Source organism: Leptodactylus fuscus, chromosome 6 (assembly GCF_031893055.1).
Source record: "Leptodactylus fuscus isolate aLepFus1 chromosome 6, aLepFus1.hap2, whole genome shotgun sequence".
In the NCBI taxonomy this organism is placed as follows: domain Eukaryota; kingdom Metazoa; phylum Chordata; class Amphibia; order Anura; family Leptodactylidae; genus Leptodactylus; species Leptodactylus fuscus.
The window spans coordinates 145,808,348-145,834,663 of NC_134270.1; the positions used below are offsets into that span (position 1 = coordinate 145,808,348).

Here is a 26,316-nt window from a genome sequence, read left to right on the forward strand (position 1 = left end):
TTCAAATCAATAAAATGATAAGGGTGCCCATACTTTTGCACCGGTCAAATTTTGGTTTAATGCATATTGCACATTTTCTGTTAGTACAATAAACCTCATTTCAATCCTGAAATATTACTGTGTCCATCAGTTATTAGATATATCAAACTGAAATGGCTGTTGCAAACACCAAAATATTTAGAACAAAAAATGATTAAGATTAATAGGGGTGCCCAAACTTTTTCATAGGACTGTATATACATTTGGTATCCCCATAATTGTTCCGACCCATAGAATACAGGTGACATTTCATTTTGGTTGCACAGTGAACACCACAAAAACAAAGCCCCTAAGAAAGCCGCACAAATGCAGTTTTTCTCCAATTTCCCCTGTTCTAAATTTTTTTCCAGCTCCCCAGTACATTGTACAGAATAATAAATGAAACCTTTACAAAGTACAATTTGTCCTGCAAAAACTAAGCCCTCTGTGAACGGAAAGATAAAGTTATGGTGCACCTGGCCCCGACGTGAGTAGTTGATTGCACTTGATAAAGGGCTTGGAAAAGCCCGAGACGCGTCGTGATGGCCTTTTTGTATCATTGTCATAATAAAAGGATTTTGGATAAAATCTCTGGATTGTGTCGTGTTATATCCCAGTGAGCGCAGATCTCCTGTCTAGAGACCTTTGCTCTTCCTCTGTCCACTGTATCCTTCCCAGTTTGCCGGTGTCTTCAGGTTAATCCGTTGCCACTCTCACCTGGAATACTGATGCCGTGCTAAAATAGGTGTTGTGACTAATTTGCCACCCCGAAAGGTGAGAATCCATCTAGGCAATAACAATACATTTGTTCACCACATATTGGTTAATACTACACTTAGCGGCGCTCGGTGTCTCTTTTTCTTCTGATTTTCTTTTCTAGCTAAGGACATTTTATAAAATACAATTTGTCCCACACAAAGTAAGTCCTCACATAGCAATGTGAGTGGAGAAATAAAAAAGTTATGGCTTTAGGAAAGTGGGAAAAAAACAAAAATCAAAATAACTAAAAATGGCTGTGGTGGGAGAGGGTTAAGGGAACATACAGAACGAGAACCGAAAAGGAGATGACTCGTAGAGATGAGCGAACACTGTTCGGATCAGCCGATCCGAACAGCACGCTCCCATAGAAATGAATGGAAGCACCTGTGACGCTGACTTTGCCGGCGGCCGGCGTCACAGGTGCTTCCATTCATTTCTATGGGAGCGTGCTATTCAGATCGGCTGATCCGAACAGTGTTCGCTCATCTCTAGAGATGAGACTGTAAGACACTAAAATGTGTAAAAATGTACTACAAAGCAATACCTATCACCAGGTAGTGAGCAAGAGATCTGAGAGTATATGGGTGCAGCACATGCTACCTGCAGCCACATGCGGAGGAAACGTCAACTACGTGCAGAAGTTTAATGTTATAGTCATGCTATAATTGTTATCCACATGCAAATGGGGCTTCATCTGGTGTTAGAACAGAGCCTATATATAGCAGACCTGAAAAGCTCGTCCAGAACAGCTGAGTAGCAGCAGAGCTCAGGACATGGAAAAATAAACCATTGTATTACTAAAGCAGAACATGGGGAACAGAAGGAACAGAACCACATTGGCACACTGCCTAACTGTCCCGGATTCCGGGTCCTGTTCCACTATCTCGGTCGGTGCGAGATATGTCCTGGTTGGTGAGTGATGAATACAGCTCACCACTCCCTCCCGGGTGCCAATAACCACAGAGAACACCTCTATCAGTACTGATAGAAGCATTCACTGCAGTTCTAAAGTATTCAATGGCCCGCAGCCATGCACAGGCGTCCATCCTGAGCAGGGGGACCTACATGCATTGCATCATGTCATTCAGACCACTGGTTCTTAGCCATGGCATACCTCAGCACCAACACCCTGAAAGCCAAGATGCAGCAGTTCAGAGCTGTGACATTTTATTTAACTTTTTTATAAAAAAAATTTCCATGAAGCTTTCCGCACCCAGTCCTCCCGTGACCTTCCACCAGTAGCAACATATACAAGGGACATTAGTATTGCAGCAACGTAAGTAGTATGAATCTCTTCTATAGAACATCGAGTACATTAGACCCGGCTCCATCACTAAAGTCACTCGGAACATCCACAGTAGAACAGTTTGTCCTGGGAAGTATAAGACATGTGGGGTGGACCTGCCCCCTTACACTTCATTAAAAAGTTGTCAAAAACTAAACTGTAAATGATATGTTTTACTTTTTTTTTTTGGCTCAAGGATAAATCGTGGCTTCTTTCCACTCCTTGCCCACTTGGAGCCGTGAGCCACATGTACTTGATACTGGCAGAGATGGAGGACACTTGGCCAATAGCACAGAATAAGATCCCAAAACAATGATAAATGGCTACGTTTTGTCAAATCTGTTCAGAAGATGCCGTCCAAAGGCCAAGGAGCAGCACATGTTCATCTAATAGTCCAGTGACTGTCTCAGCTGCTTTCTCTTTGAGCTGAGCTTTCATCTACTTTGTACATAAAGAGTCTTCAGTGATAGATATAACAGAAGATCACTCGCTAGTCCATCCAATACAGGCTTGGCTAGAGTAGAAGTGTCCATGTACCTTCAGTAGATGTCAGCCAACTACTATAATAATAATACTATATTGATCCCCATGGGATATTATCGGCTTCCATCGGCTGCAGTTTCATACATAGTAATAACAGAACATAATTAATAATCACAATGTACAAACAGAAATTTATGGGGGTTTTATGGTCGGGGGTTTATGATGGTGAGGTTCTTTGAGGAAGGGGAGATTGTGAGGGGCCAAGTGGCCACTTTACATGTGGGTGTTTTGGTATTGACAGACACAAGGTAGACCCATCTCCCTGTTGCTGAACAAGCTCTTTTGGTCGAGGAGGACCTTGTGTAGTGGATGCAGTACGTTTCCGGTGATGGCACATAGTTCCTTGAGGCATTGGCGCAACTAGGAACGGTGTGGCCCCATGGCGAACTTTTGACATGGGGTCCTCCTCTGATCGACGCCTGCCGAAGACCCCGACCGACCCCCCCCCACACACACACATTCCTGCACACACTATTATGCCCCATAGTGGCCCCTGTACACATTATTTATGCCCCATAGTGGCCCCTGTACACACTATTATGCCCCATAGTGGCCCCTGTACACACTATTATGCCCCATAGTGGCCCCTGTACACATTATTTATGCCCCATAGTGGCCCCTGTACACACTATTATGCCCCATAGTGGCCCCTGTACACACTATTATGCCCCATAGTGGCCCCTACACACAGTATTATAACCCATAGTGGCCCCTGCACACAGAAGTAGGCCTGAACCTGCCCACAGCATGGAAAGGTAAGTAACATGGTTTTTTATGTTACCTTACCTCCCCTGGACCTTCGATCATTTTTTCAGACCCCCGAGTATAATAATGATGTTTTTGGGGCCCGTGGTGTCACTTACCGATCCCGGCCACTGCCAGGATCGGTAAGTAAATAGGGCCCGTTACCGGCTGGAGTAACTCCAGCCAGTAACAGCCTATGAAGAAAAGAAAAAAAACGCAGGGGTAGTGGCTGTCGCCGGGCCCCTTAATGTCCCGGGCCCTGTGGCAGCCACTACTCCTGCTACCCCGGTAGTTACGCCACTGCCTTGAGGGTTCTTTTTTCCAGACTAGATTCCCAGTCATCGAGATGACGACCCAAGACTTAGCGTGTCTTTTTGATTCATTTGTCTATTCCTTCAGTATCTGTCTTTCTAGAATTTTCCACAACCTACAGCCCCATAGAATAAGGCCCAGGCCATAGTAGCTTAGTGGAAAAGATCAAGTAGGTCGTCTTTAAGTGGTTAGCCCCAAACGATCAGAGTTGTCGTAAGAAATATAGTCTACCGGCTCCCTTCTTATAGGCTTTGTCAGCATTTACTCTCCAGTCCAGTTTGTTGTCCAGGTGCACTCCAAGGTATTTGTAGGACAAAACCGATTCTATGGCCTGTCCTTCTACGGTAACAGGACTGATCTCAGTCTAGGACCTAGTGATATTTATAATTAGTTTGTTAATTTTGCCAATTTTAGGATGAAGCTATTTCTCCCACATCATGTTGCAAAGTCATTTACCACTTTTTTACCACCTATTTCAGAATTTCGGCAAAAAAAAATTCACAAAATGATTTGCAACCTTTAATTCTTATCTGTGTAAAATTTAGCAGCATTTTGCAGTTTTACAGCCCTCACTCCACTTTTGAAAATTGGGTGCAAAATTGGGCATAGTTAGTATGTCCCAAAAATTGTCACAATCTGTTTCCAGCAATGGAGTGGCCTTATAAAATGGAAAAACATCTTAGGATGGAAGTGTTAAATTTCTAGATGCACCAAATTGATTAAATACTGTGTGAAATGTAATAAAAATGCCGTAAATTATAGCAGAGTTCAGCAAAACTGACTTCTCCTCGTGATAAATTCTCTGAATAGTCTTTCTAGGTTAAGGCCCCACGGGATGATCCGCAACTATAAAACACTGCGGGAAAAACCGCGGCTGGAACGCATTGCGGTTTTTCCTGGAGCACTTTAAACAGAAAGTTTGCAGAGTTTTCCTCCGCAGATTTTCTGTTACAATTATATCTATGGGGAAGCCGCCAGCATTTCCGTAGATATAATTGACATGTTGCGATTTGGAAAACAGCACCGGTTTTGGAAATTGCAGAGTGTCCATAGGGTCGCTGGGTATTGAACAACTGAAGATCTGATATTGATAGCTTGTTTTAGGGGGCATTTACACGGAGTAACGTGGCGCTGATTCAGCCGATCCGAACAGCAAGCTCGCATAGAAATGAATGGACGTAGCTGGCACGCGGGGGGTTAAGCGGCCGGCTGACGTCAAAGCGGAAGTACCAGGTGCATCCATTCATTTCTATGGAGCGTGCTGTTCGGATCGGCTGATCCGAACAGTACTCACTCATCTCTAGTTCTGCGTGGAAAACGGAACTCATTGAAGTTAATGGGAGTCTTTTTTTCAGCGCTGATTCTGCCGCGAGTTATTGTGCCAGAATCAGCGCCAACTTCCTCCATGTGAATGCCCCCTTAAGAATAGGCGATCAATCATAGAACCCAGATAAGCCCTTTAAAACCATAGAGAAAATAATATAAATTATTAATCTGTGATTTTCAAGAAAGCATGTTGCTTTGATTTTTTTTTCCATATGATATGTGGATGCGATTAAATGACATATTCACTTTGCTGGTACTGTAAAATGCAGCGTTTTTTCTTTACGCATGTTCTACCTTGTGAGTCAAAAACATCAAAACCACACATAGGTTTTTCTAATGGTGTTTTGATGTAATACTAACTGCATGGTGGGAATATATCCTACAGATGCAGTTGTGCAGTAGAAAATATTTTAGGAACTATGCCCCAGATTTACCGTATATACTCGAGTATAAGCCGACCCGAATATAAGCCGAGGCCCCTAATTTTACCACAAAAAACTGGGAAAACTTATGGACTCGAGTATAAGCCGAGGGGGGAAATGCAGCAGCTACTGGAAAATATCAAAAATTAAAATGGTTTATGAGTTTATGAATTATGAGTTTTTGGGTGCAGTAGGTGCTGGGGAAGGGGAGGGGGTGTTTTGGTTGTCTGTCTGCCCCTTCCCTGAGCTTGAGGACTGAGTTTTTTTTCCCCACTTGGAATTCAGTCTGGCTGAATATAGGGTATCTGCAGTGCTCCTATTAACCCCTTCCCGACGGAACAGGAGCACTGCAGATCCCCTATATTCAGTAGAGTGAACACTCTCAGACACAGGGATGCCTAATATGTATGTGTGTCACAGTCATTTTCTACTTTTATATGTATTCTAGGGAAAGGAGGGATTTAGAACTTTTATTGTTTTTTTATTATATTTTTTTAAAGCTCCTTTTTTTTTCACTATTTTATGGGAGATTCTATACATTACTATTGCAACTGGTCATAGACCCCCCCCTAAAAAAAAAAATTTGGCTTATACTCGAGTATATATGGTACTATTGTTGTTACGATTAGGCGCTGGCATAAACATGTTGCATCTGTGGTTCATCTATATTGGGCTAAAATTTTTGACATGCTAGACCTGTGGGTGTGGATTCTCCGGAAAAGAGGACGTGGCTTAAATGTGCCACGTTGTGACAAAAACACAACAAAATAGTGTAGAAAAATTCTCTTAAATCAATGTAAGCGCAGTATAAATTTAGCTTAGACATTGTAAAGCTACGTCTGATGTATCATCCAGCCTCAGTCACTGGCGTATATTCAGACTGCACTATAAATCCGGGCCTATAAATGTAATGTACTATATATAGGAAACAACACAGGGAAATGACTGTTCTTTGTGATGTCACATAGCCATATACTGTGATGTCACAGAGCCGGCTTCCTTTGTGCCTGGCTGATAGAAGGCAATAGCAGGACTGAAGGAGGAGTGGGAGGTGACCAGGACATTAATCATCTCAAAGCAGCTCTCAGCTGGACAACCGGGGGAGGCAAGTGAATGTGCAGGTCTACAAGAATGTCTCCGAACACTCACTACACCACTCTGCTTGGCCTATGAACAATAGACGCAGACTATTTTTAAGACATTGCCTTAAAATAGTGTTTGCCTCTTCCTGCCATCCCCCAAAATTAGCTCTTGCGTTTTACTATTGAACTCAGTGTGTAATTGTGTGATCTGTGTGTAGACGTACTATGGAAATCACGGAGTAAGGCTGATTCATACAATTAGCTGCTTTCTAAATTTACATAGCAACATCCTTCAGCGTCCTTCAGGGTTTTACCTACTTCTACGAGTCTTATTCACCAACAGGCTATCAACTGGTCCCCATATTACATCAGATTGGGCACTGACTTGTAGTAAGGATGGAAATGCTATCTAGTCTATAGTCTGTTAACCCCTTCTCGGTGCATACATTTTTTGATTTTCCTTTTCCGGAAACTGGAACTTTTTTTTATTTTTCATACACAGAGCTGTATTAGGGCTTAACTTTTGCAGGACAAATTGTAGTTTGTGATGGGACCATTTCATATTCTATACAATGTAATTTAGTATAATTCAGCATTATATCTATGGGGTTCGCAGGTACCACTTTTTAAGCAGATAGGGTTTCTATTTTCGGTCCCAAAGAACAGAAACCTGAACACTAGTATGAACCTAGCGTGAGAAAGGCATCATCTGTTATTAATAGTGTTGTAAAGCCCAATAAAGCCAGTCTAAGGGTGCATGCACACTGAGTAACGCCGGGCGTGTATGAGAGCCGTACACGCCGGCATTACGGCAGACTGCCGAACACTTCCCATTCACTTCAATGGGAGCGCTCGTAACAGCGGCGTTTACGAGCGCTCCCATTGAAGTGAATGGGAAGTGTTCGGCAGCCCTGCTGTAACGCCGGCGTGTACGGCTCTCATACACGCCCGGCGTTACTCAGTGTGCATGCACCCTAAGGCTAAGGCCCCGCTAAATCGCTGTGGGAACAACCACGGTGTGAACATATTGCGGTTCTTCCCGCAGCGTTTTGAACAGAAAGTTCACAGAGTTTTCCTCCGCGGACTTTCTTTTACAATTATATCTATGGGAAAGCCGCCAGAATTTCCGTAGATATAAATTGACATGCTGCGATTTCCAAAACAGCGCTGGTTTTGGAAATTGCAGCGTGTCCGTGCTGTGATTTTTTCCGCAAAGTGGGCATGGGATTCACATGAATCCCATCCACTTTGCAAGCACTGTAAATCGCGGTGTTTCCGGCCCGTGGGGCCCCGGGCTAAGGGTAAGTTCACACTGGGTTTTTTTGGTTTGGAATCTGAGGTGGAGGCCGCCGCCGGTTCCAGACCAAAATATGGGTAGCTGTGACTGGTTGCCGGTGCACTGCCCCGGCATCCAGTCGCGCACTCCGCTCCGGATTAGGCCCAAATGAATGGGCCTAGTCCAGAGGAGGGGAGTGACTTCAGGTAGATGTCGAGAGGCGAAACAGCCTGAAAGAAGGAGCATGGCTGTTCTTTTTTCTGGGAGCCGGCTCCCGGAAAAAAGAACTGACCGGCTCCCATTGATTTCAATGGGAGCCGTCTTTTTGGTCAGGATTTTGAGGCGGATACGGCCTCAAAATCCTGACCAAAACCCCGTGTGACCTTACCCTAACCCCAGCATAGGCACCTGTCTTGTGTGTCTGTGTTGGCTATGCTGGGGTTAGACTGGATTTTTGTTATACGTTTTTGGGTCTTTAGTTCATGAATCACAGGATAGTGGATAAGAATCAGATCAATGAGGGTCCAACCAGTGGGACCCCAGTGATCAAAACAAGGGCCCGAACGTCACCCTGCATCCTCCATATGAATGAAACATTGGACTCCCAGATAAACCCTTTTGAGGAACACATTGACACGTTGTAGGTTTGTCACAAAGTTAGTGTGTATGGGGGATATAGATGTTGGTAAAATGAGTGTTCAGCCGACATCTATTAGAGATGTATGCACACCTAGGCCATAGCAACGCATGTAATTCTAATGTCAGCTTTGTTGCCAGGATGATGACTCAGAGTAAATGTATTTGTAGTCACATTTTTTCTGACACTTTCTAACAATGTATAAAGCTCTTTTGATGTGTCCGTACCGACCATATAACTAATGTCCTTCGTAATCGTTTCCGAGAGCCCATCAAACATAATTATACTTACATAATAAATGATAATTCCACCCAAAACGCAACCTTTGCCTTTTATTACCTGAATTGCTGTCTTTATGATCAGGAGTTGTCTGATTATATAGGAGAGAAGTCACAGGGAGATCATATCCCTCACAGCTTCCCTGCAGCACATCCACCCAGTGATCTATTATATGGAAGCTACATGTGCAGGATACAGGCTGCTATATACAATGCTCTGTATTCTGCTGTCCATGGTGGTGATTTGTCCCGCTGTATTACTGCATCACTCTTACAAAAGGAGTCATTTTGGAAATAGAAGGGCTGCACGTGTTTCTGGCTAACTACGTATGGCTATGTATCGTATTGCAATGCCTTTGCATTGCAAAGGATAAAATATGTCATTATGTCTAAATATGTCATATGTTAAATATGTCTTTAATGGGACAAGAGCAAACTATGACCTCGCCATAGGAGAAGCCATAACTTGCTGACTAGTGGGAGTCTAATCACTGGGACCCTCTCCAATCCTAAGAATGGAGTCCTGTCTTTCCCATTTTTCATGGGACTGCTGGACACTGTTGTATACAGCGGGCCCTCAGAGAATTTATAAAGCAGCATTGCGCATGCGCAACTTCCCAATCCATTAACATGGGGAAGATGGAGGCCTGTTCTCAGAACCCTCCTAGCACTGATCACCAAGTAATGACATATACTGCGGACATCCTCCTTCGGTGTCACAACGCCTTTAAAACTACTTCTGTGGTTATCACTGTTTGTTCTAGTAGTTGAGTAAAACTTGCCAGACTGCCATCAGCCTAACACCGCTATCTTGCTTAACTCCTCCATGCTTACACATGCTTGGCCAAGCAGTTCATGTATACTGAATTAGGAGAAGGGAGAAAGCTGCTACAAGACTATCCTGAGAACACAAGGGTAGGACAGCTACTTATCTCCCCAATACATGTCAGTCCTGTCAAATATGGCAACTATAAAGGGAATATATCACCAGCAAAGGACCCCAAAAATGCGGAGAGGAATGCCCACACGGTCATCGAGCGCAGATGTGAACCTAGCCTGAGCCATCATTGCATCCACTGCTGACAACAGATGATGTTATCTACCCCGGCTCCCTTTCCATAGGTCTCAAGACGTCAGCTCTAGTCTCTTGCCATGAGAATAAAGCATATCAGAGAGGAAGTGAAACTCAGGTAAGATGGCAGCCCACATAGTCATTTACAGAAAATAGAATAAAAAGATTTAATCAATAAAAAAATAATAAAAATTAGAAAAGGAGACTTTTTATTATCAGGTTTTTATAAAAAAATTACAAAATTGCTGATATATTCCTTTTGAGGTTAGCTGTCAGTCAGTAGGCTTCCTGCCAATCCGCAATACATGTGTGATCAGCCAAGCATACACAAATTCTCAGTGGGGAGAAGGGAGTAAGCTACTGCCAACACGCCCGACCCTTCTCTCTCCTGATACCGCCATATACAGTAGATGTATTGTAGTTGGCCTGAATCTGCCAATTTCATCTAATGTCTTGCCTGCCACAATACCGAAGTAAGCGTATGTTACTGACATCTCCATTCATTCTAAGTAACTGTTCGTGGTGATAAGACATTTATGTACACAGACACAATGACCGATTACCTTCTCCTTCAGTCACGGCGGGGAGCGTCTTCAGTCACCACGGGGATGCCGGAGATATATAGGGCAATGTACTGTAACATTTTTAATTATTTCACTATGGCGCTTCTAATTGTGTGAAGTTAACAAACACAAGTCCCCAGCCTTCCATGTAAGAGATGCTATTAAAAAAATGGAAAAGACATCTTGGAACAACTTACTGAATCTCTTTTGACAAATATCACTGTTAAAACATGTGGTACAACTCAACATCACGCCGGTTGGCAAGTGACAGGTGTGAAGTTGTGCAGAGGAGGCTGCGGCGGGATGTGGGGCTCGTTTTTTAACAAGCTAAAATTGATTTGCTATATGTATAAGTCCTCTATGCGAATAAGTGAACGGTCAGCTGAACCCACCAATTTCAACGGATTCAATTGACCACCTCTCATGCATGGGGGGGGTCTCCTGACTCTCCCTCAACAGAACTGTTTAGAGGAGGAGGGATAAATCTAATTTTATCATGCCCGGTTCTTTGTTCCCCTTGGAGATATGCCAGAGGTGTCTGGCAGCGACTTACTCTCTTCACACCACTGAAAGCTCATAAACACTCGGCCAATTCTGTGTACAGGTCTATGGACGTGATGGTAATAGTCACTGAAGGCATATAGACAGCTACTGAAGGTATATAGCCAGCTTTAGGTGACTTTTGAAGATGGTTCTCTATATAACTCCTCTATTTTCCACTGACTCCCCCATAAACAGTAAAGTTCCTCTAATTCACGAAAAAGCTAGTGTTACAAATTTACTTTCATTGCAAGTCAAATTATACATCTCAATTGTATAATATAAAATCATTTTATTTGGTAGCCACAGTCGGAAAGTTTTATGGCCCCGACTCCGATTCCACAGTCCTGGAATAAACCTCGAAGCCAAGAATCCTAACTATGGATGGACTATATGTACATACCGTATACACTACATGTCACAAGTGCAAGTTTACAGATTTAGGTAACGCAGCGCCCTCTGCTGAATGATGAAGAAGATAGAAAAAGTCCTTGTTTGACATTTTTTTTTTATACACCTGTAAAATACCACAAGTTTTTAGCTGTACATAGCGCTCACAGTTTACTGCCAACTACTGGATTGCAACATTAGACAATGACAGGTTCAGGTACATAACCGGGATCGCTAATGTGTAATAGCACCCTTACAAGGAGATGATGAAATCCTTGGTCATAACTACAGTGATGTCAGTTCACGAGTACATTTGGTAAAGTAGTTTGGCATTCTGACTGGGATTTCTTGACTGAACCGTCTGTAGTAAGCAAAAGTGCACACGCCGAGTCCATTCAGGGTACCGTGCTGTAGTAGTACAGCTCCATAAGCTATGGGAGTTTTATAGTTTACTTATGCAGGACCCAAATGCCTTAATCTGCATAGTCCTTTATTCCACCCAGGTGGGCATCAGGGATGAGTTTCTCAGCATCACAGAAAAGTCAGCAGCTATACGTTGGCATCACTCTGTGGGCCCTATTACAACTATGAAGGAACTTCAGTGCTTCCCTCTGGATGTGCAGCTTGATCTGCATTAATGGTATTTTCCCAGCCTTCAGGCAGCTGGACAACTAAAGGAGCACAGTCCAGGGGATCCTCTTCAAAGTCCCACTGGAACCTCTTGGTTAGATGGGCACGGAACCGGAGAGCTTTCTTCCTCAGGTCTTTATTTGTGGATGGAGAGCACAGGAATGAGAAAAGGATCTAAGGGATGTGAGAAAAACAGAAATTGTAAAGATGAGCGTTTTTAGAAAGTTTTGTATTCCTTGCAGTAAATGGCACAAAATGTCTGAACACTTAGGGTGAAGCCTATGTCTGAAGACGTAGCAGCTACAGCAGGCTGTGTGTGGGTGTAATGTGATGCTACTGCAGACTATGCAGGTTCTGTTGGGCGGGCAGCAGCTGCAGACTAGAGGTGGAGAGCAGCGTTGTCCAGTCTGCTCCATCATGTGACCCTGTGTGCAGTGTTGGCACCGATCACAGCATTTGCCCGAGCCCAGAAGCAGTGACATCACCTCTGGCACCTTATTGCAGTGCCTTATAATGAGAAAGGTGACGGCTAAGATGAGATAACTTCACATGTATAGGTTACTGCACAATGCATCGGTGCTGTACTACTGAACCACAAGCCAGGAAGGAAGGACCGAAAATGGCCCCAACAGCCTAACACTAGTGAAGTGAAATTACTAGTTAGGAAGAAAGTTTTAAGTGTTTTTCTGATATTAAGATATTGATGAGCTATGCAAATGAAAGGTTATCAATATGAGATAGATGGGGGTCTGCCATCTAGCACCTCCACGATCAGCTGATATCAACAGTTGTAGCCACCCGCACTGCACAGTATACAGAGCCATGCCAGACTACTCCAGACCAGTGACCATTCAAGTGTTGGTTCAGCAGCCATAGGCCTCATTGATCTGATACTGATCATCTATCTAAAAAGATAAGTCATCAATATTTCAATCCTGGAAAACCCCTTGAAAATGGTCCATTACCTGATATATTACCTCTGTATCTATTGTACTGTGTATTGAAATGTGAGGCACACTTGACAGGGTTATTTTTGCAGAACTGTTACTTAGAGGACCCTTCACAATCCTCAGCACCAATGTTTTACATCATTTAATAGTCACCGACCCACTGACTATGTCACAGTTGGAATTTTTTTCCTAGCCCTCACTGTTCCTGAGCAATCAGTGCTGTTAGTTTTGGTGTCTGATATGCTGTTTAGACTCTGTACTGTGAGGAGGGCGGTGTCAGGCAGGAGACGGTAAAGGCTGTGATTCTGAGCTCTGACACTGGCTGCCTCTGATTTACCCCTGCACATCAGCTATTTGAGCTATAGCAGCATTCCTCGAGTGTCACTTCCAAGTCACAGGCCATGTGATGTCACCACGATCGGCCACATAGTCTGACTTCAAGTGATAGGGCTGTGCTGCCATACCAATGACAGCCATTGTACAAATGTACGGCACTGTGCTTGGTAAACATTGAAGAGGCTGCAGCAGTCACCCAAACACTTCAGCCTCTATAAACAGCTAATTGGCGGGGGACCTTTAATTGATGACCCAGCCTAAGGATGGTTAGAAACCCCTTTAACTACAACAAGATCTCCAGCCAACATGGCTACCAATACAACTCTCACAGGTGCCACTACCCAGCTTACCCAGAATCTTGTTACAGGGGTTGTCCCATTAAGTAAACTTAGCAGAACCTTTGTCCTGCTCCACATTCAACTTGAGTACACCAGACTTTATGTGCGGGACTGCTGGTGGTTGATACTCCCATTCACTTCAATGAGAGCACCAGCCATCACCAGTCTTACCAACATTCAGCCTAGCTGCGCTCAGGTTGAATGTGCAGTGGGGCAAAAGTCCTGCTAAGTTTACTTTGTGGCGTTCTAACCAGTTATACAGTGATATATCCCCACTCCTCTTATTCTGTCCTACAAGGCAATGTTTTTAAATGTAAGGTCTGGGGACAGTTGAGGAAATTCCCTTTAATGCCATGAATACAAAGCAGTCTAAAAATATTTACAATGATAGTTATTTGCAACAACACAAAGGAGAAAGGCAAAGGACACGGCACCCAGGATTAATATACCTGCAGAGTACTTGTGAGGAAGTTGTTCTGAGATACAATGTCTATGAAGAAGTCTGTAGGAACCTGTGCCAGCTGGTGATATAGGACCGAGATGACCTCATTGTACAGATCTGGATGCTGCAAGGAGAACGTCTCTGCGCGGCACAAAAGATTCAGCAGATTCTTCCACTGTTCAAACCCCTCGTAGACATTACCCAAAAGGAAACACACAAAGGAGAACTGCAGCTCCGCTGGAATGTAACACGTGAGAAGATTAGGAAAAATTTACAAAATATATATTTATAAGTTTTGACTGAACAAACTACCTTAACATAGAACATTAAAAACTGATAAAAGCCTCATTTTTATTGCTCGCTACATCTTAGTTACTGACCTACGACTGCCAGAGGATTTCCTGGATAGTTGATGTCAATCAGTTGTCCAAGGGCATAGGATAGGTCCATGCTATGTTGGGTAATCTCAGCAGGGGTGGCGTTATTGGGGTACATTTTCTCTGGTAGGTGGCTGAACCGGATCTCTGTCCCTTCTTTTTGCTTCATTTGGGGGAGTCTGGACATCCCTTCCTTATAGTTCTGACACACAGTGTCATACCTGTACAAAGAACCAAAAACAACATATGAAGTCCAATATGGAGGCACAATACTGCTCCTCCACGTAGAAGGTGAGAACATCAGCAGAAGATATTGTGCAGATAGGACACTAAACTGACCTAGACCAGAATATATACATGTAAAGAACTAATAGAAAAAGTGTCAAGGACAGATTTCTCTGCATCACCTATAACAGAAACATTATATTGCACGATATTTCCTTACCTGGGTAAGTTATGTTTGGCCCGATCGGCTGTGTGGGTCATTTCCTCCATAGGCAAGACCTCTGGAAAGGAGCAGATGGTCCCACAGGCTGGCTGTAACTTCAACATGGCCTCGTTTGATATGTGGTTGGTCAGAGATACCCAGTGGCGAAGACTTTCATAGGGGTAGGGCCCCAAAGATGGGTCCAGCGATGTGAGCTGTTCCCGCAAATTGTCAGCTTCTTCCTTGGGGGCAGCGACCATCTCCTCTTCCTTAGAATCCCAGCGCAGAAGACGGATCTCTTTTTGTTCCAGAAAGAAGAAGATGCCTGAACGTGGACCGGTTTCACCAGCAGCGCCTCCTATTCTTTTCACGCTATAGTGAATAAAGTGAAGCCCCGGAGGCACCATCTTCACTCCTTTAAATCGAGGGCCAACTTGCCAACTGTTTGAGTCTATGCCAAATTCTGAACCCTCTGGTAAACCAAAGATCACAATTGTTGCTCCTTCAAAGAACAACTGCCTCGCCAAGTCGGGATCCATGTCTGTAGATGACCTCGCCATATCTGCCCAACAAAACATCATCATTAGGTAAAGACTCCATTGATTTCAACCAACTCAATGCAAAGTCATCCATTGTTACCCACAGATGTCCTAAATATAAGTGTTAGTTATCAGGGACTCTATGGGATGGCTTTTCAGCACATGAAATAAGAATGTCTTAAAGGGAGTCTGTCAAGTCCAAAATAGCTCTTTAACCCCTTCCCGCCAGAGGAATTTTGAAATTTTCCTTTTTCAGGCCTGGTTCACATCTGCGTTCAGTATTCCGTTTGGGGAGTCCGCAAGGAATGGTATAACGAATGCATTGACAAGCGGTGAGCAATGAAAGCACACGGACCCCACAGACTATAATGGGGTTTGTGTGCTTTTTGTGCAGTCTACGCATGAGTCACGCAGAGAGGAAAGTGCTTCATGAACTACTTTCCTCTCCGCATGACTCATGCGGACAGCACACGGACCCCATTATAGTCTATGGGGTCCTTGTGCTTTCATAAGCTCACCGCTTGTCAATGTGTTCGGTATTCCGTTCGGGGTCCCCAAGCGGATTTCCCAAATGGAATACTGAACGCAGATGTGAACCAGGCCTGACTCCCCCCACCTTCTAAACTCCATAACGTTTTTAATTTTCCACTCTCAGACCCATATGAGGTCTTAATATTTGCAGGCCAAATTTTTCTTCATGTGGCTACCATTTTTTATTCTGAACAATGTACTGAGAAGAATTCAGAACGGGGTGGATCTAAAGAAAGTGCATTTGTGTGACTTTCTTACAGGGTTTGTTTTTAAGGTGTTCACTCTGCAGCCAAAACGTTTCGTTACGATTTTGGAGATACTAAATGTATATAGTCTTATTTACATTTTAACCCCTAAGGGTAAGCTCACACAGGGTTTTTGGTCAGAAGTTTGAGGCCGTATCCACCTTAAAACCCTGACCAAAAAGTCGATTCCCATTGAAATCAACAGGAGCCGGTCAGTTCTTCAACTCCCGGAAAAAGAAGGGACATGCTCATTCTTTCAGGTGGATTCGCCTCATGACATCTGACACTCCCTCCCTACTAGGCCCATTCATTTGAGCCTAATCCGGAGTGGAGTGTGCGACATCACTGCACTGCACCGGCATCGAGTCGCAGATACCCGTATTTTGGACTGGACCCTGAAACGGCCTCCACCTTAGGTTCCGGTCCAAAAAACCCTGTGTGAACTTAACCTTAACAAACATCCAAAACTATGCAAAAAAATATTTTTTTCTGTACACTTCCATGTACAGTCATGCATAGGGCGTTTAGTTTTCTTTTTTTTGCGGTGCCGGGTGCACTTTTTACTTATACCATTTTGGGGAATTGCTTTCATCACTTTTTGTTAAAATTTTTTATCAGAAGCAAAACAATGGCGGTTTGGCACTACTAATATTTTCCCGCTACGGCACCTACCGTACGGGAAAGATAATTTTTATGGATTTGTAGAACGGGCGGGTTTTTTTGGACACAGGGATATCTAATGTGTATGCATTTCACAGTATTTAAGTCCTTTTATATGTGTTCTAGGGTAAGGGGGTAATTTTTGATTTTTTTTAACTTATCTTTTTGCATTTATAAGATCCCCTAGGGGTCTTGAATCCAGGGGGTCCGATCACTAATGCAATGTATTACAATGCTAATGCATTGCACAATAATAACACTTGTATAGCAGGCTGTATAGGACAGGTTGTGATAGAAGATGAGAGACAGGCCTGGATGATTCTTGATTAAAGCCGAGGCCCAGCCGCCATATTTAATTATCGCCAACTCCAGGACAACCCCTTTAAGAAGGATTTTCTTCCACCAGGACATAGATATCTGCTGCAGCCACTGAGCCGGGAATGTCAGGAACCCCCAGAATTCATCATGTCATGTCTGTCCACTATTCACACTGCTGCATATCGCATGTACCTGCTATCATGGCGGCAGCTAAGAATGGAGAAGCCGCGTCCCCTTGTGCTGCACAACACTCAGCACCGACCACCATGTACTATCGCTCATACACTAATATATACAGTAACTTTACATCCGCACTACTCACCTGCGAACTCTGCCCGGTACTTCCTGTGCGCCACTAATATCTTCCTCCCCGCGCCGGGAGATTGGTTCCGGGCAGCTTTGGTTCCTATCAGTATGCAGAGGAGGCAGAAGGTTCCCCGCGCTTTTCAGTCAGTGTGAAGAACTTGTCCCTGACCTAGTATGGGGGCACATAGCACTTTATATAGACGGATTTGGCCGTATTTTGACACCACAAACCTGAAGGGGAGATACCTAGTGTGGTCATCGTGTGTAAAACTAATGGAGACAAGGAGAGCAGATGTCTATAGCATAGTATATAGTATATAATAATATAAATCCTGTTTTCTGAGGTAACTCTCTCCATACTGAGCTGGAGGTCCATCCACATGGTTGTGCTACCTGCCCATGAATAGCCACTTATTGTCTGTATTATGGCTTCATTACGAGTACATTGTGCCTGTACTGTACCGCCATATTATGTCATACACAACATTCAATGACCCCAAAGAGGTAATTTATGCGTAGTGACACCCACATCTGCCCCATGTACATACATATTTTTTGTCCCCCCCACAGTATAATAAACCTATAGTGGGCCTGACACAATGTGTCCCCCACATTATAATGTCCCCTTCAAGTTGCCTCCACATTATAATGTCCCCCTCCTGGTATGCCTGTAGTATAATGCCCTATCTAGCTATCCCTACAGTATAATGTCCCCCTCCTGGTATGCCTGTAGTATAATGCCACATCTAGCTGTCCACACAGAATAATGTCCCTCTCCTGGCATGCCCACAGTACAATGCCACATTCCAGCTACCCCCACAGTATAAAGTGCCTCTCCTGACGCGCCCACAGTTTAATGACCCCCTCCAGTTACTTCTATGTTATATAGTCCCCCCTCCAGTAGCCCCCACAGTTTAATGTCCCCTCCAGATGTCCCCAAAGTGTTAAATCTCCCTCCATCTGCTCCCGCAGTATAATGTCTCCCTCCAGCTGCTCCCACAGTATACATTCCCCTCCAGTTGCCCACAGTATATAATGTCTCCTTCTGGTGCCCACAGTATAATGGAAGCAAGCAAACCAGAAAAAATCTAATAGCTCACCCCACTGACCTCTTGTTCTCTCCTGTCTCTACTCATGCAGGTTTCAGGTTGTAGCAGGCGTGATGTAAGTGACGTCACCACATCGTGCCTACTGCTCCCAAGACATCGGGAGTAGAGACAAGGGCCGAATGGTTAAGCAGGGTACGGACACCGTCCAGCAAAGCACCAGGAAAACGGGACTGTCACGCAGATTCCACGACGATTAGGAGGTATACATATTCCATAAAAATCTGATAAAACAAATCTGCAGTATTCTTCATCAGCTGCCACATGTATATAAAATCTGATGTAGTTTGTATGGCAGAACATCAGTTTTCACCTCACAACATTCTGGACGGTCAAATCTGGAAATTTAGGCCAGTTGCAGACAACTGTGGCCATGTTCAGTGTACTATCTGTGCATTTCATGGAGAGCACACTGGGCCCATACACATGATTGTGAATTTCACGGTCCTGTGTGGGGGCCGATAGTCTGGGCCACAAAATATAGAACAGGTCCTAATCCTGTCTTAATTTACAGTCCTTGCTTCCATGGCTCTTATTTATTTAATGAAAGGAACCATGGAATCCTGGGCAGAACATGGGGGACATCTCCGTGTCCCTGTGTGCCATTCGTGCTTTTAATTCATCGCACAGTTGTCTGCAACCGGCCTCATACTTTACTGGGTTTATGTTTTTCATTTTCTTTGCATATGTAGATACTTGAATAGGTTTTTATTAAAATACAGTATAAGGGTGCATTCACACTGAGTAAACGCTAGCTTATTCTGAACGTAAAACACGTTCAGAATAAGCGGCGTCTAAAGCAGCTCCATTCATTTCTATGGGAGCGGGGATACGAGCGCTCCCCATAGAAATGAATGGGCTGCTTCTTTCACTCCGTGCAGTCCCATTGAAGTGAATGGGGAGTGCCGGCGTATACGGCAAGCTCTGCTCATGCCGGAGCGTACACGCCGGCACTCCCCATTCACTTCAATGGGACTGCACGGAGTGAAAGAAGCAGCCCATTCATTTCTATGGGGAGCGCTCGTATCCCCGCTCCCATAGAAATGAATGGAGCTGCTTTAGACGCCGCTTATTCTGAACGTGTTTTACGTTCAGAATAAGCTAGCGTTTACTCAGTGTGAATTCACCCTTAGTACGAACAATATCTGAAAATAGACATTCTAAAGTTACAGTGTTGGCCAAAAGTATTGGCCCCCCTGCAATTCTGTCAGATAATACTCGTTGTCTTCCAGAAAATGATTGCAAGCACAAACTCTTTGGTATTATTATCTTCATTTATTTTGCTTGCAATGAAAAAACACAAAAGAGAATGAAAAAAAAGTCAAATCATTGATCATTTTACACAAAACTCCAAAAATGGGCCGGACAAAAGTATTGGCCCCCTCAGCCTAATACTTGGTAGCACAACCTTTACACAAAATAACTGCGCACAACCGCTTCCGGTAACCATCAATGAGTTTCTTACAAGGCTCTGCTGGAATTTTAGACCATTCTTCTTTGGCAAACTGCTCCAGGTCCCCCCTGCGATGTGAAGGGGGCCTTCTCCAAACTGCCACCAAGAGATCTCTCCTCCCCCACAGGTGTTCTATGGGATTCAGGTCTGGACTCATTGCTGCCACTTTACAAGTCTCCAGTGCTTTCTCTCAAACCATTTTCTAGTGCTTTTTGAAGTGTGTTTTGGGTCATTGTCCTGCTGGAAGACCCCTGACCTCTGAGGGAGACCCAGCTTTCTCACACTGGGCCCTACATTATGCTGTAAAATTTGTTGGTAGTCTTCAGACTTCATAATGCCATGCACACGGTCAAGCAGTCCAGTGCCAGAGGCAGCAAAGCAACCCCAAAACATCAGGGAACCTCCGCCATGTTTGACACTAGGGACCGCGTTCTTTTCTTTGAAGGCCTCTTTTTTTCCAGCTGGAAAGCTGATAGTTTCAGCACTAATATCCCTGCACTGTCAGAGGGGCCAGGTTTAAAGATCTGCATCATCGCTCGGCTGTGAGGAACACCTCTCGCCCAACAGTGCACTTCTATAGACTTGTGCTGCCGCGAGGGGAGGGGGGCATTACTCACCATTGATGCTGGAATTAAACGCCAGTCCCTCTGACAGTGCAGGGATTTCGGTAGCCAAAACTAAACACTCTCTGCAACTTGGGCATATACTGGCAAAGCTAACTGAATTCGGATGTCCATCGTTTTAAAACTGAAACTTTTTCCTCTGCTGATTTTCAGGCGGACATTGTGATGGAGACTCCAGTATAACTGTGACTTCATCCTGCTATGATCTCTGCCTCTCACTGAAAGCAATGGGAGGCAGATTCGGAATAGAATAATGCACTCCCAAATCCATGGCACATTCCTACATGTGGTCCTAGCCTAAGGCCTAAGTAATAAACACTGTTAGTAAATGAGGACCAATGATTTTAATTTATTTCCAAACAGCAGGTTATATAATATGAACTTAAATTGGATTTGTCTGTGTTGCCACCTGGTGGTCATGACTGTAACTGGGGAAGCATATGGCGTGTTAGCCATAGCAATAATTTCAGGTTTATCAGAGAAGGTTAATAAAGCTAATAGACTTGCATTATAAGTTTAGCCCCCTGTTAATACAGGAAACACTGGGGGAAATTTATTAGGACTAGCATTTCTTACCCCGTTTTATATTCATTGCCCAGTGGCACAGAACACGCTGCGACTACTAAGAGGGTTCAGCCCCTTAATTAATTTCTGCACATGTAGTTGCACCTGAACTCAAATGTGTTCCAGTTAGGGATTGGTGTAGAGTTCTTCTATAACTCATGCCGTTTAATGTCTACTGTCCAAAAAGTGGTGAATGGGGTACAGGAGCTGAGCTGTGCCATGGTGGCGCACCAAATATACGCCATCTTGTGCAGCTCAGATAGTAAATCCGAGTCATGAGGGAAGCAGAGAGGAGGTCTGGAAAGGAGCCCATCATTTCACAATTGGGGGTATTCACACCTAGGAATTTGACTCTGAAATTGTCAAGCAGAAAATTTCTGTTTTGGGAATTTGAAGCAATTCTTTTTTTCGCTTAACAAAAACTGACGAAATTTGGGTGCTAAATTTGAAACGGGGTTTGGAGGAGAGTGCTGCTATGTTTTGCCTATTTTTCCTTTATTGGACAGGGCCAAATCGCACAAGCAGATTTTGACAAATTCCGCATCCTATGGAAAGATGTTATTTTCCGCCGCCCACTTTTTTCAATGGAAGTTTTCTCATTGGCCTAAAGAACAAGCAGGAAGCTATCTGTAAAATCAGCTACTGCCTCCCATTGAAATGAATAGGAGGCAGATTTTAGGTGTCTTTTGAGGCAGATTCGGCATCAAATTCATATGTGTGAATACCACCTAAGACTAAGGCCTCACGGGACGACCCACAGCTATAAAGCACTGTGGGAAAAACTGAGGCAGCAAAACATTGCGATTCTTCCCGCAGCACTTTAAACAGAAAGTTTGCAGAGTTTTCCTCCGCGGACTTTCTGTTTCAGTTATATATATGGGGAGACCGTTGGCGTTTCTGTAGATATAATTGATATGCTGCGATTTCCAAAACTGCGCCGGCTTTGGGAAGTAGGCATAGGATTTGCAAGTATCCCATCCACTTTGCAGTTACTGTAAAACACCGCGATTTTTCCTTCGGCGTTTAGGCCGCGGGCACATTGCGGCATTTCCGACTCTTGGGGCCTCAGCCTAACTGTGTGTCAAGAGGAACCAGGAATTAGAATGTCTTCTAGGACTATGATATCAATCACCTGTGCTTAGGATAGGTGATGAATATCAGATAAGTAGGGGTCTGACAGCCGGAACCCCATCAGCATTTGGACAACGCCCTTTTCACTGCTTACCGAGCACAGCGCTGTACATTGCATAGTGGTTGTGCTCGGTATTGCAGATCATCTCCATTCATTTCAAAGGGTATGAACTGCAGCATGGCCGTGTGATAAAAAGACGTGATGTCACTGGGTGGAGATCACCCAAGCTCTTCAAACAGCTGATTGGTGGGTTCTTGGGTGGTGGGTTTACCTATCTAATATTGATAATCTATTCTCAGGATGGGTCATCAATATTATAGTCTTGGAAAACCTCTTTAATAACTGTACCCCCAATGTTTGGTATTTACCAGAAGAACTTATATTTACATGGAAGTCAGGATTAGGGTTCCTCCACTGGATTGAATGGGGTGGGGGATTATAGCAGAGTGTGATTTTCCATACAAGTAATTCTGGGAAGATTTTGTGCTTGTCTTTGTGCTGTGAAAGTAGCGTGAATCCCCGGTGAGCTTCTGATCATAGTTTTATGTTGTGATGGAAGGCGAACATGGAAATGGATAAGCTGCAGAATCTGAGCCGTCCTATTATAACTACACACGGCAGACTTACACTCTGCATACAGCATGTCAAGCAGTTCTTGGGCTGACACCACTGCAGCAGAAGTGCCACACTTCACTGAGTAGAAAGACAGATGGCACGCCATGTCAATACAATTTAACCCATAACAGGAGATCAAGAATGTATCCTAGTAGAAGAGAAAAATCTTCAGTAACCATGTCCTTCACTTGTCCTGTCAATTTACTAGAACAGTCATTTCGTTATACACACAGGGAATTTTGCTCAACCTTTCTAGATTCCTTAAAGGGAACCCTTCACATTGAATACGATATCGAGTTTGAATACAATATAAAGCGCTTGTGGCCATGGATGCAGATATAGGGGGCGCAGCGGAAGTTTTCTTCCATCTTCGTTTTTACTTTTCAGATGAAAGGAAATGTTCTTCTTGTTGGGAGCAAACACAGAGGGGGCGCCATCTGTGTCCAAAACTGTATCGCAGCGAAAGTCCTATGATAGATGAGAGCAACAGACATCCACAACAGCAGTGTGAACATATACTAAGTGGTTCCTAATAGCTAAGGCTCAGTCATTTAGTCCGTTCTTCTGATCCAACATCGGAACAACAGACCAAAAATGTAATAAAATGACAGATTTCTCTGTTTGAATAGTAAACAAACAAGATGGAAGAAAGCTGCAGTGACGGATACAGACAGAATGTATCATCTGCCTCCACCATTGTATTACTACTTCAGTGCATTGTTCTGTTCTAATGAAGGTTCAGAGCAACGGACGAAATAGAAATGTGAACCTAGCCTTACTTTATTGTCTTGAAATAAAGTTTATCTACAAAGCATCAACTTTTTTGTTCTCAATTGGTTTGCACAGGTTTTCATGAAATTGAAAAGCAATGGGAATTTTAGGAAAAGGATAAAGAACGAGGTCACAGCTTAAGCAGAAAACCATAAAAATATGTTATGTTAGGTTCACGCCAGCGCTCGGGTTTCTGTTCTTCTGGTCTGTTTGGGGTCCTGAAAAACGGAAACCGAATCTGCTTATAAAGCGGTTACCCGCGGACCCACAGAGACAACAGAGGGATCCGCCAGGTTTCCACCTGAAACATTTTTCAAGTGGAATGGAGGTGGATTTCCCGTACGGAAAGGGAGTGCTGGAGTGAACCAATGCCTTATAAATTCTGGAAGTGTCCTCTATCAGACTTGGACTGAAGTTTCTTACATGTATTCAATACATCTTTACATTATCTTTTGCAGAATGAAGAGCAACCATCACTCATACTTAACATAACTGGATGAGTAGAGGCCGGGTTGTCCACTTACATCAGTTCTTACCAATCTTACTCAAGATTCCGCATCTTCCTTTGGCTATCTTCACTAGAAGGGTCATTGGTCCAAAACGTATATATGGGCCCAGAGGAGTCTGAAGATCTGTATAGGTTACAGACCCCACTTGCTGGTAAGTCATTGCTAGACTCCCTGTGAGCCGTAAAATGATGATAAATGTAATAACAATGAATGAGCCACGTTATATCCTGTGCAAAAAAATGAGGGGTGCATACTTTTTTTTTAAAGACACTGGAAATCTTTTTTTATGGACTGTCCAGGAATTACAGGTGGTTGGTAACAGGTGAACATATTAAAAGGAGTCTGAGATGTCAAGTGTAACGTTGCCCTTGCAAAAATGCTGAAAAATTAAGGGACAATCCTATGCCCCTAGTCCTTGACTTAGTAAAATCAGTGCTCAGTGGGTGAACGTGTGGTGTGACCATTGACTGCTCTGCATTTCATGAAGGATTCCCTGCATTATAAACGTTTCCTCAAACTGACACAGTTTTGGAAGACTTGCTTATGTCCGTGCCTATGTTTCTTGTAAAACAAGCTGTACAAGAGTCAAATTCACTGTACAAAATGGGATATGAACAATATATCTGTCATAACTGTGCCAAATCTTGCAATGGTGTAAATATCAGGGTCCCATAGTATTTAACCCCCCTACAGATTAGAACAACCCGTGCTTGTCCACGTTGAAGAGGTCGATGCAGCTTTGCTACTAACGTCCACAGTATGAACGCAGAGAGAACAGCTCATTCCCCTGACAGGAGATAAAGGAAAATAAAGTTTGGACAAAGTATTTCTGGGGAATACTCTGCCCAGCAGTGATCTGCCCCCTGACCTTCCACGCTCTTCAATAAAAAATCTACTTCAGATAGCGAGTATGAGGTTAACCCTTACCTCCACTTCTGCTTCCAGCTTGTGTGTTGTCTGTCCTGTGCAGAAAGGAAGGTAAGGTGTATGCATCACTAAACTTTCCGACAACTTTTGATTTTCTGGCAGTATTTGTAATGTTCTTTATTAACACATTTTGCTTCCTTTGTGTGAAATTCTGCCTCTATGTATTCTTGTATTTAGAGTTGTTTCTGCCTCTCACTGAATGTTACTGTGTATGGAGTAGGGATTGTGTAAATGTAGAAAAAATGAGTGTGGGGAGGGGTCACTTCAAACAGTTCTTTTATAAGTATGCAAATTGAGTGAAAAGGGATTTAGTGGCATGTAACCTGCGGCTTGGGCTACCACCCCTATTTGCCGCTGAGGTTCCCCCCCCCTCCTATTTTTTACTCGTTCATGTCTATCTTCGGGTCAGCAAGTGCCCTGCACATGCGCGCTACATCCACTTGGAAGTGCCACACTCCAGCTGCTACTCTCAGCACTATGCTTGCCAAACCCAAAGAGAGGCTCCTAAAGCTGGAGTGTGGCACTTCTCGATGTACTGCAATGTGGTGAGCATGTGCAGTGCACTTGCCAGATCCAAAGAGAGACATGAACTAGCAAGGACGGCTGTCTTTCATCCTGTAGGGCCGCCCCTCAGCGGCGGTCAGGACAGAGATCTGCAGCGTTGACCGAAGCCAAAGCCGCAGGTTACATGCCCATAAAGCCCTTTTCACTCAATTTACAATTTTCTTAGCGATGGAGAAGCAGTCAGAAATAAGAAAAGCATATTAGTAATCTGTCTCAGAAGCCCTACAAGGTACTGTGGTTAGATTAAAGTCAGATTTCGTGCTGACAGACTTTAAAGGAGTAAATACAGACTATTTTTTTTTTTTTTATTACAGAAGAATATCCTGGCCACAATAACATTTTAGCCTTTATCTCCTCTAGTATTGTAAAATGTTGTCAAAGGGGAAATCTGCCGTAAATAAAGAGAGAAGTATAATGGATACCCACATACAAATAATGAAGGTTGGTGAGAACATCTATCGTTCTTCTTATTGAAGCAGGTCCCTGAATGTTACAATGTGCCACATCCCCTAATGAGTCCTAAATGAGAGATGTGCACGAAGAAGCCATTGTCATCCAGGTCCTTTATTCTGACAGTCGGTGTACCGCCAATGTAGTCTGTGCTCCAAACTACAGAGATCTGCTTTCATTAGGAAACGTTAGAAAACCCGTGAAAGGGATCTCATCAATCTGGATTCATTTTTATGTCACAGTCTGGTGGTCTTGT

At 43.7% G+C, this 26,316-nt stretch overlaps 1 protein-coding gene across 1 annotated transcript; it reads right to left on the minus strand.

The window, feature by feature from the left end:
• Positions 1 to 11,269: 11,269 nt before the first annotated feature.
• AAR2 (AAR2 splicing factor) lies at positions 11,270 to 17,407 on the minus strand. The gene is made up of 5 exons (XM_075277568.1): positions 17,363 to 17,407; positions 14,766 to 15,309; positions 14,324 to 14,541; positions 13,951 to 14,180; positions 11,270 to 12,051 (listed from the first exon to the last, which is right to left on the minus strand). Exons 2-5 carry the CDS (start codon positions 15,305 to 15,307, stop codon positions 11,833 to 11,835), a joined length of 1,209 nt encoding a protein of 402 aa, XP_075133669.1. The 5' UTR covers positions 15,308 to 15,309; positions 17,363 to 17,407; the 3' UTR covers positions 11,270 to 11,832.
• Positions 17,408 to 26,316: the final 8,909 nt, after the last annotated feature.

Coding starts and splice junctions, on each gene's coding strand:
- AAR2 (XM_075277568.1), bottom strand. CDS start 15,307: ATGGCGAGGTCATCTACAGACATGGATCCCGACTTGGCGAGGCAGTTG. Junction 14,542..14,765: donor GCCAAACATAACTTACCCAG/GTAAGGAAATAT, acceptor TTCTTTGTACAG/GTATGACACTGTGTGTCAGA. Junction 14,181..14,323: donor AAATCCTCTGGCAGTCGTAG/GTCAGTAACTAA, acceptor GTTACATTCCAG/CGGAGCTGCAGTTCTCCTTT.